Raw genomic sequence first — 20,590 nt, forward strand, 5'->3', positions numbered from 1 at the left:
AGTCCAAGCTACAGGCAGCAGGCCCAAAACTCCTTAACTTGAGTAATAAAATGTCACATCCTTGTCACCTTGATGATAAGTGGGGAAAGAGGGCTGGTCAAGGGACGTTGTTGGGGAAAAATTTTGATCTTCAGTTCACTCGTACTCAAAATGTTCTTCAGACTCCAATAATATCTATATATATAATTCACTGAGGGCACGCAAGACAGAGCCCCGCCCGCCAACTCTAAGACCATGGGATATACTCGACAGAGCCCCACCCGCCAACTCTAACCCTCCTACCGCGTCATGGGATACGCACGACAGAGTCACGCATGCCAACTGTAACTGTCCTCCTGAGTCCAGCGTCGCTCTTGAGGCACGCAACAACTCACCAAACACAGCCTCAGTCCCTTTCGTCTGTGCAGAAATCCACATGCACCTCTGAGCCACGTTGACTTTACACCGCACGCAAGACAGAGAGCCACGATCGCCAACTCACAGAGCCCCGCCCACCAACTCTAAGACCATGGGATAAGCACGCATTTAGTGCATAAATGGATATAAATAATTGCATGTAAACGATTCGCCAAAATCTGTTGTATGTTAACGATACTGTTTAAAACGTTATTGTTTTATTATCAGAAAACCCGGTTTCCATGTCTACCTGTATTAGTTTAAATGGCACTTTTACCACTCGCAATAGTGAGGACGCGCTGACTTATCGTGTCGACTGAACAACACAGTGAATGCGGCGTCTATCTATATATGTCTATGTTTTCTGTAACCTGCTACTGGAAGGTACTCTCTCGACCATTGGCATTGGTTTCACTTCTTGCTATTTTCGTTATACTGCAACGGTGGTTTCCTAAGCGTTTGTTATACTGAATTCCTTTCTCACCGTTTTCCGTTCCTATCCTCACACTTCGGCTTCGGCTAGTATAATATAATTTATAAGACATCTTTGGAGCACGTTCTACAAGAAGTTATTCTTGCAATGCAATCGCAGTTGTGCTAACAATCCTTTGTTCAAAGTCTTTATAGTTATGAATATAAAAAAAAAAAGTTTTACTTTGCATATAGCTGATAACGGCGGCACGGTGGCGCAGTGGTAGCGCTGCTGCCACGCAGTTAGGAGACCCTGGGTTCGCTTCCTGGGAGCTCCCTGCGTGGAGTTTGCATGTTCTCCCCGTGTCTGCGTGGGTTTCCTCCCACAATCCTAAGACATGCAGGTTAGGTGGATTGGCGATTCTAAAATGGCCCTAGTGTGTGCTTGGTGTGTTTGTGTGTGTCCTGCGGTGGGTTGGCACCCTGCCCAGGATTGGTTCCTGCCTTGTGCCCTGTGTTGGCTGGGATTGGCTCCAGCAGACCCCCGTGACCCTGTATTCGGATTCAGCGGGTTAGAAAATGGATGGATGGATGGATATAGCTGATAACATGATATCCTAAGGTAAACACATCCGTATAAGGGACATTAGATCATCCTGTCTTATTTACATGAAAAGGTACCCGATACTTTACTTCCAAGGTCAGAGGCGACCGTGGGGTCTGCATTCCACAATGACTTCATATTTCTTTAAAGCAGTTAAACAAAATACGGCAAAGCTAAAAGTGTTCCAAAAAGGTTTTCAGCTACAACTCCCCACTTTTTTTTTTACTCTCAGAACTACTAATGCAAGATAGCTATGAGTGAGGTCAATCAATACGTATATTTGATAGTGGCCTTCACAATATGAAATATCACAAGGCACTTTAAAGAGCAAGTAACATCATAAAAAAGCATCAAAACTGAAACACTTCCAGTACTTGTACTACAGTTATAGCTTGTTTTTCATAATAATATACCCTACATTTATTGTATATGGTGGCATTAAGTGCACAGAGAGCAACTTGCCTATAGTCCAGACAAGGAGCAGCAAAGCTGGTGCTCCAGTGAACAAAGACAAGTTGATTTACTCATCCTTTCTCACAGTGGTTACCACAAGTGGCCACTGGGTGGCACTGCAGCTTTGGGCTGAAGTCAAACTACAGTATTCTATTAGATATGGGAGACCTAAAGATGGCTGGTGTTCCAAAGTGTTAGAGTTTGGATGTGCAGATATATTGACTTGAATTCTCTACTGCAAACAGACACTAAAATTAACAGATTAGAATAACATTCTGCTGTCACTTCCTGCAAAGCCTTGTTGCACTGATAGGGTGGTCTTCTTTTAAATTGGACGTGCTGCTAAACCATTGATGCTTATTCCAGTTCACAGGGTCCAGAGGCTATATTGACAGCAAGCCAGCAAACCGTGCCAGTCCATCACAGTGAATAAGACTGGATTCCTTGTTCCATCTCATCATCTCAAACCTCTTTTCCTGGTGTGGGTCATGATGGCAAGCAGGCCAAACACGTCAACCTGACCTCCTTGTTACAAGCAACAGATTTTAGGTCCTCCTAGGGAATTTTCAGGCATTCGCAAGAGAACAGAAACGATAATCTGCCTAGTGTGTCCTGGGGTCTTCCTCCAGTTGGGTGTTCAAGAGTGGAACAAAGAGTCTGGGAACACCGGGAGAGTTTCACGGAATTAAATCCTTGGATTTGAAGGTGGAAGTGATAAAAAGGAGTGACTACTAGTAGTAGAGAGAGCCACTTTTAGGAGATGGTCCAAATGAATATTTTCTTTTAATGAAGAACTGCGGTGAATTTTGAGGCCAATGCTTAGCGTTGACTGGCTGCCGGCTGGTATGCCTGATCAAACGCTGAAAAAGCTGCAAACGCTAGAAAGAAAAATAAATAAATAAAGAATTGAAAAACTGGCTGCCAGTCCAGGCAGAAAAAAAAAAAAAGAGAGAAGCATCTGCCAGGTTAACCTTCTCCATGCGGCTGGGAAACAGTGACAGATGTCGCACTGTTTTTGCTTTAGAAGCAAAGCGCCTCTCTATGGGATGGTGATCCACTTTGAAACATCATGTCTCGATGCCGGGCTGGAATTCATGGCTACTGCAGATGTTGTGTATTCTTGGCTGAGAAAAAGCAAATCTTGTTGACCTGCTGATCAAAGGCCACACAAATTCTAACGCTCTCTGTGCTGCTTTATTCACAACACATGGCACAAAATATGAGGGGTGCCAGTGAAAAGAAGACCTAGACGAGGGAGGGTACCATGAAGTGGGCATCCATTCAGCTTTCAAGAGCTTGGATGAATCAGAGAGGCCTGTTTGAGCTCTGATGTATGGCACGTGCTCAGGATTTCTAAAAAGATGGCCCATCTGTTCTGTTCTGGTGGAAATTCTTTAACGTCTCATTTGATCTTGTATGAAGTGATGTTATATAGCCACCCATTATGGTCTGGACGTTCGGATAGGAGAAAACTTTGGAGTCGGCCATTGTTACTGAGCTGTTAAAACCATTGATAGATTAGTGAATACTTCTTAAAGAACTTGCAATATGGCCTTGACTTGTGAAACCAAATTAGACGATCCATCCATCACATTAAAGCTTCAGAGTAGACTCATAACCATAGCCAGACATAATCGTAATTAAACATAGCAGTGGCACCATTTTAATATACAATCATTGTTTACCCAGCAGACCCCCATGACCCTGTGTTAGGATATTGCGGGTTGGAAAATGACTGACTGACTGACTGTTTACCTTCCAGAACTTTAAAAACACACACTAGCTTCCCATATTTGTCATAGATTAATTGTACATCAATATTAAATGACTTTTCAACATCCACCATAACTTTAAATACAACTAGTGAAACTTGTCAATCTATGGTTCTACAATAAAATGCATACAATTAACACTTGATAATGAATTCAGAACCCATAAGTACCATGCTCTCGGGGTTCATTAGTAGGGGGGCTTGCAGGGACTGTGGTTTAATTACAAGAAGTGTTTCTGCCTACCAGTAAAATACTCACCAGGCTGCTGCTACCTAATATGTTTTTGAATTTCCAGAACATATCAGGTCAAAAGCTTTCATTTAGGACCAAATCAAGACTCTAGCCCCAGAAGTTTGAGACAGACGGACGGACAGATGTTAGAATTTTGTATTAGACATACTGTATGTAAATGAAATATAGGTCCGCTGTGCTCAGCCACAGCCACTAGATGGTGCTTGCAAGCACCTCACATCTCATTATGAAAGGTGTGTGCAGGAAACGCCACCATGCAACAATGATGTTGTGCTAATGATGAAGATGAAGTAAATTCCGCGGCTCAACAAAGTGAAAGTGAAACACTAAAGCAACGAAGGGCAATGCTTGAAATTTACACTAAAAACCTTGTCTATCTGGGGGTATTTTCTCATGACAGACTAATAGGACTCAAATGCCAGCGATATGGCATCGTCAGTATATTCTTACGTAAGCCAGTGGGGCAGCAAGCACATCCTCTGCACTGGGTAATTCTTAAGAGTTAACTGACGACCTCTCCAAGTTCACAAATATAGTAAAACTTCAAGGGAGTCTTCGGGTTGATTTTTTTTTTTGTCCTGAAGACCACATGCAGCTAGTAAATACATATATAGGAGGAAATACACAGCCAAAGAAATTGTTAAAAAAATATAAGTAAAGAAGAAATTGAATCAGCAAATATCCATACTTTGAGTGTTTGTGTAGAGGGCCACAATTCCTTCCTTTCGGTTAGAAATTCAATTAAAGCGTTAGAGCAAATAAAACACATAAATGGCAAACTGGACTCGTCTGACAACATGAAGCACTGTACAAGAAGGAACAGAGGAGACCGAGACTGAGGAGACACCAGCAAGCTACTTGAAATGTCCTAATAGTCCACAGTGGCCAGTCTGGTGTTCTGCGCTGTGGTGTCCTGAGGAAATGAGTTGAGCTTGATCTATCATATAGTGCCTTTCACATCTATCTGTACGTGTGTGTGTGTGTTTTAAACAATTCAGGATCCTCATTGTAAATATTGTAAGAATAAGAATTCCATCCACCCATCCATCCATTATGCAACCCGCTGAATCCAAACACAGGGTCATGGGGTCTGCTGAAGCCAATCCCAGCCAACACAGGGCACAAGACAGGAACCAATCCTGGGCAGGGTGGCAACCCACCGCAGGACACACACAAACACACCCACACACCAAGCACACACTAGGGCCAATTTAGAATTGCCAGTCCACCTAACCTGCATGTCTTTGGACTGCGGGAGGAAACCCACGCAGACACGGGGAGAACATGCAAACTCCACGCAGGGAGGACCCGGGAAGCAAACCCAGGTCTCCTAACTGCAAGGCAGCAGCGCTACCACTGCGCTATCATGCCGCCCGAATAAGAATTTAAAACAACAAAATAGAAACTGCTTCAACCAATGCAAAACAATTCCGTAGCTATGTGGTAATCTGTAAGATCATGGTGGGCTCGGCCAGTTTTAACATTTATCGTCTTATGCAGTGTCACTTCCTTAGTAACGTAGGTAACACATTTAAACTATGAAATCATATATTTGCAGCTACACAAAAGCTATTGAAATACGCTCACCTACCCTCCAATTGCATTCAAGTGTTTAAACCATTTCATCTTTCTTTTTCAGCTATTTTTATTCTGCATCTTGGAGTCTTGTAAGCTGCACTCTAATGGCCATCAATTATTCTTGGTTTCTCAAGCTGCATGGCCCCCAGGCAAAGTTACTTGTAACTTTGCATCCATCTATTTCCTGAACCGTAGTAATCTATTCTAGTTTTTTTTTTTATATTCAAAGAAGGTTTTGAAATTCATGGTATAAAATATTCTATATTACACAAAGGAAGCTGGTGATCAATTACTTTAGGTGTGCAGAATTAAAATGCAATTACATCCATTCATCCCAGAACAGCCTAGTGCTCTCTGTTGCCCTTTAATGGAAACAGGTTTATCTATCTATCTATCTATCTATCTATCTATCTATCTATCTATCTATCTATCTATCTATCTATCTATCTATGCTTTATAGTGCCTTTCATATCTATCTATCTATCTATCTATATGAAAATGTATTTGCTTAAAAGAGCAGACGTTTCTATTCAATGTAACTTACAAAAGAGGTGAACATAATGGAGCAGATCTCGGTCTGAGCGAACTGTTTAGGAACAAGTGTTACAGAACAAGGTTATAAAATTGATCACCACAAGTGAAGAGCTCAGAACAAAATTCAAGCAAGTTACAATTTGTAACAGCAAATATCCATTATTAGCTCATTCCACCACATGGAGTTACAAATGAAGAGTCTAGATAAAGATTTGAAACTCTGCAAAGGTGGCATCACCAGACCAGGGCCGACTTAATGCATCATGCTAATCTATGTGTGTTGTGACTTGCTGAGTGGTTGTGTAGGTAGGGGCCTATAATGCTGTTAAGACACCATTTACTATCAGGCCTGTGTGGGGGAGAAGCAGCACAGGACCACAGAATTATATCTATGCTATATAGTACCCTTCATATCTCTCTATCTGTATTATGCAGTGCCCCTCACATTTATCTATCTATCATATAGTGTATTTCATATCTATCTATCTATCTATCTATCTATCTATCTATCTATCTATCTATCTATCTATCTATCTATCTATCTATCTATCTATCTATCTATCTATCTATCTATCTATCTATCTATCTATCTATCTATCTATCTATCTATCTATCTATCTATCTATCTATTGTGATGGACAGCCAGAGGTTCAGTCTGGCCGGGACGTCCCTGAAAGAAAATAGTGGAGGAAGGCAACCTTTTCAGGGCGCCGCATCCTCCAGGACGCTAGGTGGCAGCTCCCCTGGATGGCAACGATTCCCCAGATTCCCTCAAAGCATCCTGGGATGTGGAGTCCGTTTCCTCAGCCCTGTTGGGTGCCATGGGTGCTGCCAGGGAGAGTTCACTAAGAACCTGGGGACTACTACTGTTACGACAACCCGGAAGTACTTCGGAGTCACAAGGATGGAAGCCCGCAGTACTTCTGGGGTACTTGATGAAGGATGATGTGGCGTATGACCCGGAGAAGGAACACTTCCAGGTCATGGACTATTAAGGGACTTGGGGAAACCCAGCAAAGGGAGCCGGAGTTGGGAGGGTGTGTAACGGAGCTGCTGGGAGTGGAGGATTGTGTTTATTGATTATTGATTTAAGAATTGGGGAGTGTGCGGTGCTTTGTGCACTTTGTATAAGAAAGTTATTAAAATTATTCTTGGTGTTTTTTACAAGTGTGTCTTGGACGTCTGTCTGATGGGTTTCACGGCGCACCTCTAGCGTCCACACTCTCTATCTATCTGATAGTTCCTTTCATTTCTACATTTTAATATTCTACTCTGTTAGGCATGCACATTTGTCCAAGGTGACGTACAAGACTGGGATGCAGTATTTAGGGTTGTTTCCACCTGTGTTGTCAAGAATGTGAGCACAGGCAGGTAAATAAGCTGACTGAAATACACTCGGTGACTTACAAGTTGCTTTTTGACCTTTTTGACTTGTTGTTAAAAGTCTTGTGACCTCACCCATTACGTGCTACTGCCTGCCACCATATTAAACCACAATATTATTTCTCTGTTTGTCTGTCTGTGATCAAGGTAGTGTTGTCATTTAAAGTAAGGAAGAGAGAAATTTTAAAAGTAATGTGTTTCTACTCTCTGATCCTGGCACTAGAGCGTGGCCTATTTTTATCATACTTCAAATGACAATTTCAAGAATTATAAAAAGATTTCATGATTACTAATTGCTTGCCAACATTTTCCTACAGCGCCTTTCTTAGGTGTTAGCATTATCATCGTAATTCTTTACAAACTGAAGAACCTGCTCTCCCATAGCGATAATTGCTCACTGTGCAGATGTCCAGGGAATTCTTCAATAGGAGTTAATCGAACACCTGCTTTGTATTCAATTAGCACTCTTAGCTCGAGAATTGCTGCTACTTGACAAAGTAATATCAGTTGGTCAATATTATGTGTTGCTGTATAGAAATGTCGGACTTATACATAGTAATCAATCTCTGTGAACTCCAAGGTTGGTTTAGAAGGTGACGAGATCCAACTTAGCAAGAAGAATGGTCTGATTTGAGAAGCCTTTTTCTGCCATCTATTTAGGACTAATGCCAATTGGATGCCTGCCCATTTCAGGTCACACTCAAGCACATAAACACAGCTTCAACACATAACTTAACTTAACACATAACTTATTGTTCAACAACAATAACTTTTGTCTAGACTGTACCTACAAGGCAGAGGTTTTAGGGGTGCCTGTGTCACATTTTCACTCGGTACTAATGAGGGAGTGCAGGTGTGTGTGTGTGTGTGTGTGTGTGTGTGTGTGTGAATGTGCCCACATTACACTAGATCAGGGGTCCTCAATCATGGTAATGGAGGGCTGCAGTGGCTGCAGGTTTTTGCTCCAACCCAGTTGCTTAATAAGAAGCACTTCTTGCTCAGGTAACACTTCGGCTTCACTTTAGTTGTCTCGCTCGTTATGATTTTGAACCCTTATTGTTCATTTTAGTCTTAAACAGCTGTATTCTTGGTTTTTAATTGCTCCTAACTCGCAATAACAGGCAAATGACAAAAGAAACCAGCATTTCTCCATTTAGCTTGTTACTATTTACACCGGTATGTATTTATCATGCACTATTGGGTTTAATTAAATACTTGGAAGGAAAGTGAAGAGAAAAAAATGAAGGACTGAGAATTACTCCTCCATTTTAGCCTTCAAATCATTTGGATGATATCCTTAGAAAGAGGAGAAAAATCTAGGATTTGAGAATTACCTGACATAGCAGAATTAAAGCACTAACAAGCCATGAAATTAAGTTATTGGCAAGAATTGCTTTCTAATTAAGCAACTGGGTTAGAACAAAAACCTGCAGCCACTGCGGTTCTCCAGGACTGGGATTGAGGACTCCTGCACTAAGGGGTCAGGCTCAGTCTGCCCGTCAAGCCGAAACTGGATAAGCTGGTTATAAAAAAAAAAAAGGACAACATGGTTTGTCTTTGTGAATCATTAGCCAAAATCAAGCAAATAACTCCTATCCCTTGTAGACCACATAGTAAGACAGTGTAAAGGGTACTACAGTATTTTGGCACTTACAATTGTAATGTGATTTAGGTAATAACCATGAGATGAGATGAAAGAACATGTCACAATCGATAACAGAAAAATCAAAAATGGATTGAAATAACCAAATTAAGGGGCAAGAGCAAATTAAAGGAATCAAAGCCAAGGCTAAAACAAATGAAGAAACTTCTCACTAGACAGGCTTGAATTTAAAGACAACTTCTGCTAAAAAACAATACTGTCAAGTACTGTATATACACAGTAATATACTGAACCAGCTGCAAACCGCCCTATTAACATCATACCGATACTGATGTCACTAATTGTGGTTCTTGCAACAACATGAATAGGAACATGACAAAGTGCAGCCAACACGGCATCATGTAAATAAACAAAACAGGATGATAATGAAAAACAACACTTTTAAAATGAAATGACCATAGAAACTCCCACAAACATACATATCAAAATCGTTTGATACAACACACAGTTGCTGGATTTAATTTTTTTGTTTCAATGGCTTGCTTCTGGATAAACTGCTATCCCTGATATCCTCTGCGATGACGGTAGCTGATCGTTCTGAGACCACTGTTCATAAAAGCTACTTTGTGTTAACTTTTATATTACAGAGATTCGGGAGGCATTCAAAGTGTTTGACCGAGATGGAAATGGCTTTATCTCCAAGCAGGAGTTGGGCATGGCCATGCGCTCCCTGGGATACATGCCCAACGAGGTGGAACTTGAGGTCATTATCCAGCGACTGGATATGGATGGTAAGTATGTTGGCAGCCAAATTTCAGATTACTGACTAAACACTCTTGAATATTATTTCTGGTTCACTGTTAATCAATTGCCTCAATGATTAACAGTTTACCAAAAAAAAAAATAAATAAAAATTGCCAGCCGTCACTGGTCAAACCTTGCGATTATTGCACCTCAGATAATTTTATCCTATTAAACAGTAGGACACACAACGGACACACTGATGGAATCAAAAAAGAAAAGGGTTCTACACATAAAGCACTTTTTTAAAGCTGTGAGGGTCAAGTAAATTTCGTCAGTTTCTTCTATGCTATCGGACTGAGTGGCGAGTGTAAGATCATCAACGTATACAAAACTCTTGGTGCCCCAAGGATGAGGCTTATCATTTTGTATATAAATTAAAGAGTAGGGGGTAACTAAATTCGATGACCTGGTGTCATTTGATATACAGTAGAGTCTCGCTTATCCTACCTTCGCTAATCCAACATTCCGTATTATCCGATATCCCAACGTAAAAAAAAACAAAAAACGAATCAATTGGCAACAAGAACTGCAAGTTGCGAGCGTGAGTGTAGTCTAATTTTTGTTACTCCCAACTCTGCCGCAGCTAATTACAGTGGAACCTCAGTTTGCGAGCATAATTTGTTCTGGAAATGTGCACGCAGTCCAAAGCACTCGTACAGTATATCAATGCGAATTTCCCCATAAGAAATAATGGAAACTCAGATGATTCATTCCACAACCCAAAACTATTCATATAAAAAGGATTAATACAAAATATAAAGTAAAAATACATAACGCAAATTAAACTGCACTTTACCTTTGAAAAGAATCATGGCTGGTGTGAGTGAGTTTCTAAACTGTTGTGGGATTCCACCCAACGGGACGACACACATAAGAGCGTCCCAAAGCAATTGCAGTCTCCCAGCGCTGTAGCAGTTCGATGTAAAAGCGAATCCGAAAAGATCGCGGATATGCTATAAGTGCCTGCCATTGATGGGTGATACAAGGAACAAGGAACATTATAAATGCGCAGGGCTCAGTATTACTTTCCTCCTGACCCTGCCTGACTGCTGTGTCTGTGTATAGGAGAATGAAAGATCCCGCTACATTAAATAACCTCGCTGTTGCTGTTTCAAGCTTAATAAAGCTGGTGTTGCTAAAAGTACTGAGACTCAGCTTCGAGTTTTCTGGTGCAAGACAGGGACTCGCACCTCACAGCACAAACACACACACGCAGTCACAATGCTGTAGTAAACAGTATACACTCGTACGGATGTTGACTATATGAGTGACGGAGTTAAGGCTAGAAACTGCAATTAATTACATTGAGCAACAAGAACAAGCTACAGGAATCGACATAATGATGCTGCAAAGATGGCGAGACTTAACAGCGAAGAAACAGCACTCATCAGGAAAGCAGACTACGATCAAAAATGTTTTTAAATCATCACAGGGCTGAACATTTTAAGTACAGTACATACTGCATTTAAAGTCAGACAATTCTGTAACTGTAAGTTCATTTTTTCAGTTAATTTATTCTGTTGTTTTGTTGTAAAACATGATTATTAGGTTCATAATGTGTAAAATTATAACATAGTTTGACGTTCAATAGGTTTTTTCTTAACACCTGCCGTTATCCAACATTTTCGCTTATCCGACGTTTGGCTGGCCTGTTTATGTCGGATAAGCGAGACTCTACTGTACTGGACTACTTTAATGATTACCTACAAAAGTAACAAGAGCAGAATGAATTGACTCCTCTCATCCATCAAATGTTTCTGTCTGTGCATTTTTTCATAGGGGATGGACAAGTAGACTTTGAAGAGTTTGTAACGTTGCTGGGGCCCAAGCTTTCCACAGCAGGAATGCCCGACAAGTTCCACGGCACTGACTTTGATAGCGTTTTTTGGAAGGTAAGTAGGTTTCAAAAACAATTGAGCAATAGCTGAAGCACAGCATATTCAGAAAATACAAAATATCCAATACTACTAGCTTTCTTAATTATTCAGCAATACTACAACTCTGGATCAGCCTCACATCTCTTCAACCTTTAAGCTGTACTAGGCTGACCCGCCTTTTAAGGTGACCGACTTTTAAGTTGACCACTTCTTAAGGCAATTCAATATGTAGATCAATTTGATATTTTATACAAACTCATTAATTTGGTTATATTGCATTTGAGCGGTATTACTTTAATACTTGTAGTTTCTGTTATTTTTGTGATGAAATGTAAACTTTTTTTCTATATTGAGGTCGCCCTTTTGAACCCCTCTGATATTTACTACGTGGTGAGGCATTTGTATTCCATCAACATTAATTATTTCCAGAGACATAATTTTGTCTATTTTTCCAGCGCATCGCGCACAAAAGCAAGGGAACGATGGGAGCACCAGAACTCTGCTCACATCATGTCGCTTGCGATCCGCAAGCTGCAAGTAGTAAGTCTGTAATAAGCGGAATACCGCTACGCTTTCCACTCACGGGACAGAAGGACAATCCCGACCGCTTTTATATAGTAAGAAAGAAGGAGAAGATATCGCACAGTCTGGAGTAGAAAATCATCTTTTACCTGGAAAACGAAACTACAAATCCCATCGTGCATTGCAAAATGGACGGGGCGTGTGTGAAACTCTGTGCCTGTGTAGCACTCACGGGACGGAAGGACAACCCGACTGCTTTTATATAAAAGGATAATCATTACAAAATATATAAGGCATGGTTCCAGATGTGTGCCATCAAAATTTTACATAACATTCTCATCTAAATTATTACTGTTAATGTTCTCTGTGATCAAAGTAAAGGAGAAGGAACACCTCAGCAATCAGCTAATTTGGTCTTTTTTTCAGAAAAATACAAATCCTTTAATCTCATATAGACCAATGCTCCTTTTAAATATTGATATTAAGGATTTGGGCAAGATTAGGTAAACGTAACTTATTATCTGGCAAATTCAACTCGGCTTATTGTTCTGCCTCAGCAAGACACAGTGAAAATGTTTAACTGAAAAGATCAGGAGTGGAAATATAGTCAGAAAAACAATCGGGTGTTTAATTAAAAAAACAAATCTAACTGAGCTGTTGTTAATCTAACAGTGTTAATCAAAAATTAAAGACTGTAGCGGCAAAAAGAAAATTGTTAACCTGGCAAAGGTTTATCGCAAACATTTATAACAAAAAGCTATTTTATCCAGGCTTGGATGAACTGGAATGCATGCACAAACCTTTATATGGTTGTGGTAATGATGTCCTATGTTGTCTGCTCCAAGGTGGTTGTGGGATTGATTGCTGTAGCAATGACTGATGTGATCACTACAACATGACAGCACCCATGAACAAACAAAATGCCTTTGAGGCATAAGGCTGAAATTTATAGGTCCCTCAGGACAAGAGATGGAGAAAAATAAAAATCACAATAAACACAAGAATCAGATTCTGTATAGAAATTCCCAAAACTCCACAGAAAAGGCACAAAAAATAAACAAACACCAACGCTTACATTCAGGGAGAAACTTATTAGAAATACCTGTACACTTGCTTATCTGTGAGATTACCTAATCATCCAACAATGCATAAGATCATGGAGACACAAGTCAGTTAATGTTCAGATCAGGCATCAAAAAAAGGAAGAAAACTGTATTTTCAACCATGGCATAATTTTTGGTGCTAGAGAGACTGGCTTTTGTATTTCTGGAGCTGCTGACCTCTGGGATTTTCACACACAACCGTCTTTAGCATTTATTCAGAATGGTGCAAAAACATCAAGTGAATGGTGGTTCTACAGTCAGAAAGGCCTTGTTGATGACAGAGGTTAGAGGAGAATGGCAAGACTGGTTTGATTTGATGGAAAGGCTACAGTAACTTTGATAACAAACCTGTACAAGTGTGATGAACAGAAAAGAATCCCAAATATGCAAAACACCAAACCTTGAGGGCTACAACAGCAGAAGCCTATGGTGGGTTCCACTTCTATCAGTCAAAAACAGCCAATCAGATAAGAAGAACTAGACATTTCCTGGCTGTTTTCCATAAAACTGCAAAGAGAAATCATTGTTGTGTTTTGTGAAAATATTACCTAACTTAATTATTTCTCCTTCATGTAAACTAAAGCATTTTAATGTACATTTGGCACCAATCCTTTTTCTAGGTCTTCATAATCTTCATAAAAGGCATTCCATAGCAAGTCACCTACCTGAGCTTTTACACCAGACTCCATCGCTTGCATTCAAGTTGTTCATATGGATATCAACAGGAAGTTCACGATGCATCTCTTAACATTACAGTACCAACACACTAAACATCACCATCAGATTTAATGCTCTTTCCATAACACATCTATAGGTGTGCTTACCACAGGTGCATTCACTCTGGTGTCACATCCTCCATAGCGTGATGTGCATGTGCTTTTATGTCACAGACTGGACATGTGTTTATGTTCCTTTCATACCTCAACTCAAGGTGTGTGATTCCCACGTTCACATTCTCTGTGTAATTCCCATAACCTTTTAAAAGCCTGTCCAATACATGGACTTCCATAACATTAGCTCCTGTGCTCAAATTCTTCAAGCTCTGTCATGCATTTGTCTCACTCAAACTCTGAACTGGACTGAAGTTCTTCATTTTGCTGCCATAGGTCATATTACGCCATGCATGTGTTTATGTCAAGCATCTGAAGCTGAGGGTGCCTCTCTTCTTAACATATCTGTCTTTTTCCTGGGGTGCAGTGTGACATGCAGAAGTTGACAGTGGAAGAGCTGAAGAGGCTTCTTTATGACACCTTCTGCGACCACCTGTCCATGAAAGATATTGAGAACATCATCATGACAGAAGAAGAAAGTCATATAGAAAACCAAGAAGAATGTGCAGTGGATATCGACAGTAAGAGGCGCTCGAATTCTCTTTTACCCCAGAGCACATCACACATTCATCTCTTGCTCATGACACCTGAAAAATGACATTTTGGTGGATCAACACCCAGATATTGACATTAGAGACTAGACACTTTTGATCTCCATCTGAACCCACGCTTTCACTGTACAGGAACCCAAGAGTGATAGGCTGCTTTAAAGGCAAAGAGCAGAAGCAGGTCCTTCCCTAATTGCAGTTCTGCTGTTTAACATGACATCCTGATCCTGTCCACGTCTATCACTGATGAGCCACTAACAATAGCTGGCAAGTGGGCCTATTAACAGTGAATTACGCCCAGCGTCACGGTTCTCTTTGACTTCCCACTTTCTCTTTCCCTACTCTCTGGCAGCTCTTTTTGGCCAGGTTATAATTAAAATTCTGTTGTCTCATTATTTAATAGCTCAGTCTTTGACTGCTTAGCATTTACAGGCCATGCTGGAATTATTTTTTTCATTCCCTTTCTCCATTATTCTCCTTTTGGTTTGTGCATGCACTATTTTTAAGCATTTTCTTTTTACTGCCATGGCATATTCTGTTAAGAAAAAAGAGTATGGGATGGGTGGGGTGTGAATATCCGTGTTTTTGTCTGGTGTTTCTGTTTTTTTGGTTTGTACAAGACCAACAGACTTCTAGTGCTGTTGCAGTCAGTCTTCACTCTGAGTGGACACTGATTTGCTCTGTGGTGTCTCTTTCTTACTCTCTAACTCCTTCTCTGTCTTCTTCTCCACCACAGCAAGTCCAACCCAGCAGATTAAGCAGACCTGCGTGAGGAAGAGTCTCATCTGTGCCTTCGCTATTGCATTCATCATCAGCGTAATGCTGATTGCAGCCAACCAAGTCCTGCGGAGCGGGATGAAATAGTGCTCAAACTCTGGACTGAGCCACCGAGATGGGGAGAGTTACAGAAAGAACGCACATCTTTATGAACCACTGGCGTGAGCAGCAACCCAAAGGACAACAAGAACACGTCCATTACAGTGGATGGATGGGATTCTCTTGGAAACAACACCCCTTTTTGTGTGTTGGACAAGATCTGCAGGACAGGAGAAAACGAAGAAGACAAATAAACATTTGTTTGAAGCATGAAGATGCATGGATTTACAGTCATGTAAACATTCTTCTATAAATCGGAGACATCTAATTGCATATATACATATATCTTGTATGTATGTATGTATGTAAACACATTATACAATTAGTGAAACTTGAGATATATATACATATATATATATATATTTATAAATATGTGTATATATACATATATCTATATATATCTTGTATATAAGTATGCAAGTGTGTGTATGTGTATATTTATCTATCTAATTTAAATATATATATATTATTTTTTACAAATGTATACACACATATTTACACACATATTACATGTAAATGAGAATAGTGAATATCTATCTATCTGGTTACATAAACACCTAACTAGTATACATTTATATATATCTATCCTGTATATTCGTACACACACATATACACATATGAACATATTAAATCTAAGGAAACATATATATGTGTATGTATCTATCCACATGCACATCTACATACAGTTCAAAATATATTATATACATATATGTATATAAATATATGGTTGTATGTGTGTGCATGCATCTGTTTATATATATGTACATATATACATATATGTGTGGGAGTCTATATATATATATGCATATGTGTGCATATTAGATAGATATTCATATATGTTTAAGTACAGTATGTATATCTATACATATCTACACATATTATCCATATAGCTGAAATTATCCATGCAAATCCCAAAGTTTGTTTTATGGCCATCATGTTATTTCTAAAAAATTTCACGCTACATTTTCTGATCTACAACAGTGCATTTTATAGCTCACTAGGCGCTAGTTTCTTGAAGCGGACACTCAATTTTAGTCAAGTTGGGCCAGGTGATGTCATGTTTTTTCCTATCTCCCTGTCACTGCTTGTATCTAAATGTAAATTTCTCCATAGGATAAAATACCATCTAGCTATCTATCTAAATTATATCTATCTAAATTATATATATATATATATATATATATATATATATATATATATATATATATATATATATATATATGCATATACATAAACACACACTGACATACTATATATAAATATATATACACATTATGTGCACATAGCCACACAGATACACACATACTGTATGCATGTGTGAGTTCATAACTTCTTTAAGATGGCTCGATCATTTTACTGCGAGGCCATGCATCAATGGCTTAATGCTATGAAATACAGCAGGTAGCAGACAGCTGAAAAACATGCATCTCGAGGACATCCGCATACATGCAGAACAGACGGACACCTGCACAGGTGCACCCCATTTATTACCCATTAATAATGCATTAGTGAGGCATTATCTTCTCCCAACTTCCACTTTGTGTCCCAAACAGCAGCAGCAATAAAAAGGGCTTGGAAATGAGCAGCATCTCCAGCTCTTGGAAATTAGGGGTGCAGAGCTTAACGGTATCCAAAAAAATATAAGAGAAAAAAAAAAAAAACAAAGCAGCCCAGACCAGAGGACAGACAGCACTAATGCATTTATAATGAGCAATAAATCATTTGTTCAAACTCATATAAGCAAAGACCTGGCGAATTTGAGCCGAAAAGGCCTAGCCCAGGCACAGGGATTCAGGGAGATGAGATCATTTTTATCAGTCATTACCAATCGGTGTCGGTGTGTTGCCTTTCTTCTTATTTGTCTGCTTTTAAATTGATATTCAGGGTCGTTCGTCTCTGTCTGATGTTCTTGTGTGTGTCAAAAGACACTGGTGACAAAGAATACATATTTAGGAAATGGATTATTCACAATCATCTGTGAGGAGACAGGACTGGGTAAGTGAGAGGGGGTGTTTGTTGGAGAGAAGCAGAGAACAGGAATGCAGGCCCTAAAAAATGACCTCAGCCTGGTGTCAAAATGTATTTGAAATCGCACCATTTTTACACAGCACCAGCGCTAGGTGCTTTACAATACAATTGATCTGATGTGAAAATATTCTCAATTAAAATGAAATTAGATTCATTTCACCTAATCGTCTAATAATAAGAATGATTCAGACCCTCAAGGGGTTTCAGGTTAACTATTATAACCTGGAAATCAACCAGAAACTCAGCATTTGTGTTTATACTCATAGACAAAATTTCTTGGCTTGCAGAAGTTTAAATGAAACAAACAAGAAGGCACAGATGGTCAACTTGTGTATCCACAAATTTGAAACTGAAGCCCACACTGTGAAGACGCTGAATGCACGATTACCCATTGTCCCATTCACTACTGTACATGACAGTTAGTCGTATACATTGAAAATGACCACACATTGACATCGGATTTACTGTATGTAAAACTTTTTTGAATGCTTAAAACTGCAAAAATTTAAATTAGTTGCATGCGTAGGATGATGTCAAAAGTGAAGCTGAAAAGGAAAACCAAGAATTCCTTGGAGCAAATGAGTCGGAAGTGAGGATGGCTTGCACGCTTCAGTTAACGCATGCACAGGGCATTCACTTCTCGTTCCTGAATTGGTGTGGGAATGAAGGTAACCATACTGTGGAAGACCATGCTCTCCTAGAAAGCTTTGTAGGATGAATACGGTATGCTTAATTTGGCCCTTATCAAAAAACGTCGCACCTTTCCAGTGGCAGACTATATAATAATTACAAAAGTCTATGCCGTTCGTGGGCATATAATTTAACCATTTTAAAATGTGTCAAATGACAATCCTTTAAAAAGACTGTCAGAAAATATTACACATCTTAAAAAGTACAAATTAAACTGCTGAAATCTTAATGACTAAAATAGCACTGTTCACCTTCATGCAGTGCAGCGAATACAAATAAGCAACCTGTGAGAAATCCAGATCCAGAAGTTTGGACTTCACCGAGATGGTCCAATCTGAGGGCTTGTGTCTCACAGCTCCAAGGACGAGGGCTCAAATCATTGCCTAGATATAGTTTGCATGCTTTCTCACCTGTCCCAAACACCTACAAGAAAATTTAACAAGTAAATCTAACATGGTATGTTTGGAGTGATGGACTGGTGTTCCACTGCACTACTGCTGCCAGTTGAGTATCCAGAGTACTGCCACCCTACAATGGAATTTGGAGAAGGTAAAATGTTGGCGTTCCACAATTCATGAATGTATTAACTAATTCAGTCATAGTTTATGTTTAACTAAGAAATTAAAAATGGCTGGAAAGGATGACTATGCAAATTTCACACTGCTTTGGTATCCGTCACCTGCGTGGGACTCTTTCTGAGGGTTCCTCTATGAATTCTGGGTTCCATCTACACCGAGAAACACCTATGTAAATACTTAAAAGTTAACATGCAGATGAATGTTATTTTGTGATGTCTAAATTAGACAGTCATCCAGCACAGAGAATTGTTGTTAGATCTCCATGAGCCTTATTGGGATGAGTTGAACACATAAGCAAATGTAAGGAATGTCGTACCATTGAGGACAAATGAAAGGACCAGGAGATATAGAGTTGTATACAGCAACACTCAAACCCCACCCCCCCAAAAAAAAAAACAAATGAGCGTCAAGACCCCAAAATGTAACCCTAACACAAAGTCAAATCAAATTTGTAAGTACCTGAATCACATGAACAAACTTTGATCTTTTTTTTAAAGAAATCTGAAACCTATGAAGTGACCCCAGGGATCAACCTTACCCACCCCATGACTCCTGACCGACTCAAAATGACGGTAAGGTTTTTAAGAGTAAGGACCAGTAGAATGAACCGTATTTAAAATAACGCACTGAGCTTAAAACCTAAAGTCTATCATGGTCACTTGTGGCATAACCGAATCCCCAATTCCTTAGCACAATTACTGATTCAAAACAATCTTCTGTATTTGATGTGATACCTTTGGCTTCTTCACACGAGACCCACAATGCAATACAAATCTTATCTTTCAAAGTCATCCTTCCTCCAAACCTCCCGCAGTAAAATTTTCTGTCCTCCTCTTCCACTACACAAATAAAATGTGTCATTATTATTATTACCAGTGTGAGGTGATGAGGCTCCTTTTGTGCTGAACCCGCGAGTACTTCTGCTTCCAAAACATTGCATGGATGGGAGCCCTTCAAAATAGAGACATCTAGTCTCAGACACTCCCCAATTGTAGTCTCAGTAGGACTACAGCTCTCAAGCAGCTCCATGAGTGTGTACATGGGCGATCCAGTAAAAGGAAGCTGCCACCTAGCACAATGTGGGGGTATACAGCTATGACAGGCAGTCTCTCCCACTATCCTTATGGCCATACTCATCAAAGGGAACACCAGCCATCCTGGCTGGGATGTCCAAACACTTACAGTCTCCATCGAGTATACAGGGCTACCGGCCAAACAAGAGTCAATCCATCCTATTCAGCAAGCCAATTCATCCCGGCCTCCTAACCCGCTAACCTAAATCTTTCAGGTCAGATACACAGGGAATAATACACTCAATGTAATTCACGCATAGATATAAGCAAATCTCTGATTATTGCATAAGCAGATGGGTTGACCATTTCCACCATAGTTTCTTGATGGCACAACAAGCAGAACACATCTAAGCATCTCTGGGTAAGAAGTCCATGGAATCATACCACTTGTAAGAAAACAAAAATGGCACCATAGCAAGATGCAAGTATTATCTAGGAAAATTAACATCATATTTGAATCTCTTGAGGTGAAGAGCCCTGACTAGATGCATTCTTCATCATAAAAAGGTCTGGAACTCCTGTAAAAAAAAAAATAAATAAATAAACTGATATTGCTGCAACCACATAGCAACTGGGGAAAAAAGTCAAAACTACCACAAGCATTGGGAAAAGCTTAAATGTTTGAAAAAGAAGTAAATTCTTCTAAAGATAACTGTAGTACTAGGGTGTTGTACT

The 20,590-nt window shown here is 39.7% G+C and overlaps 1 protein-coding gene across 1 annotated transcript in view; it reads left to right on the plus strand.

The window, feature by feature from the left end:
• Positions 1-15,856, plus strand: part of LOC120541280 (calcium-binding protein 7) — a 150,739-nt gene extending 134,883 nt beyond the window's left edge. The window contains exons 2-5 of the mRNA XM_039772767.1: positions 9,634-9,777; positions 11,570-11,682; positions 14,490-14,643; positions 15,407-15,856. Of these exons, the coding sequence (XP_039628701.1) occupies positions 9,634-9,777; positions 11,570-11,682; positions 14,490-14,643; positions 15,407-15,534 (539 nt within the window). The 3' untranslated portion in view covers positions 15,535-15,856. The remainder of the gene's footprint in view (positions 1-9,633; positions 9,778-11,569; positions 11,683-14,489; positions 14,644-15,406) is intronic.
• The last annotated feature ends 4,734 nt before the right edge of the window (positions 15,857-20,590 follow it).

This window comes from Polypterus senegalus, chromosome 12 (assembly GCF_016835505.1).
Source record: "Polypterus senegalus isolate Bchr_013 chromosome 12, ASM1683550v1, whole genome shotgun sequence".
In the NCBI taxonomy this organism is placed as follows: Eukaryota; Metazoa; Chordata; class Cladistia; order Polypteriformes; family Polypteridae; genus Polypterus; species Polypterus senegalus.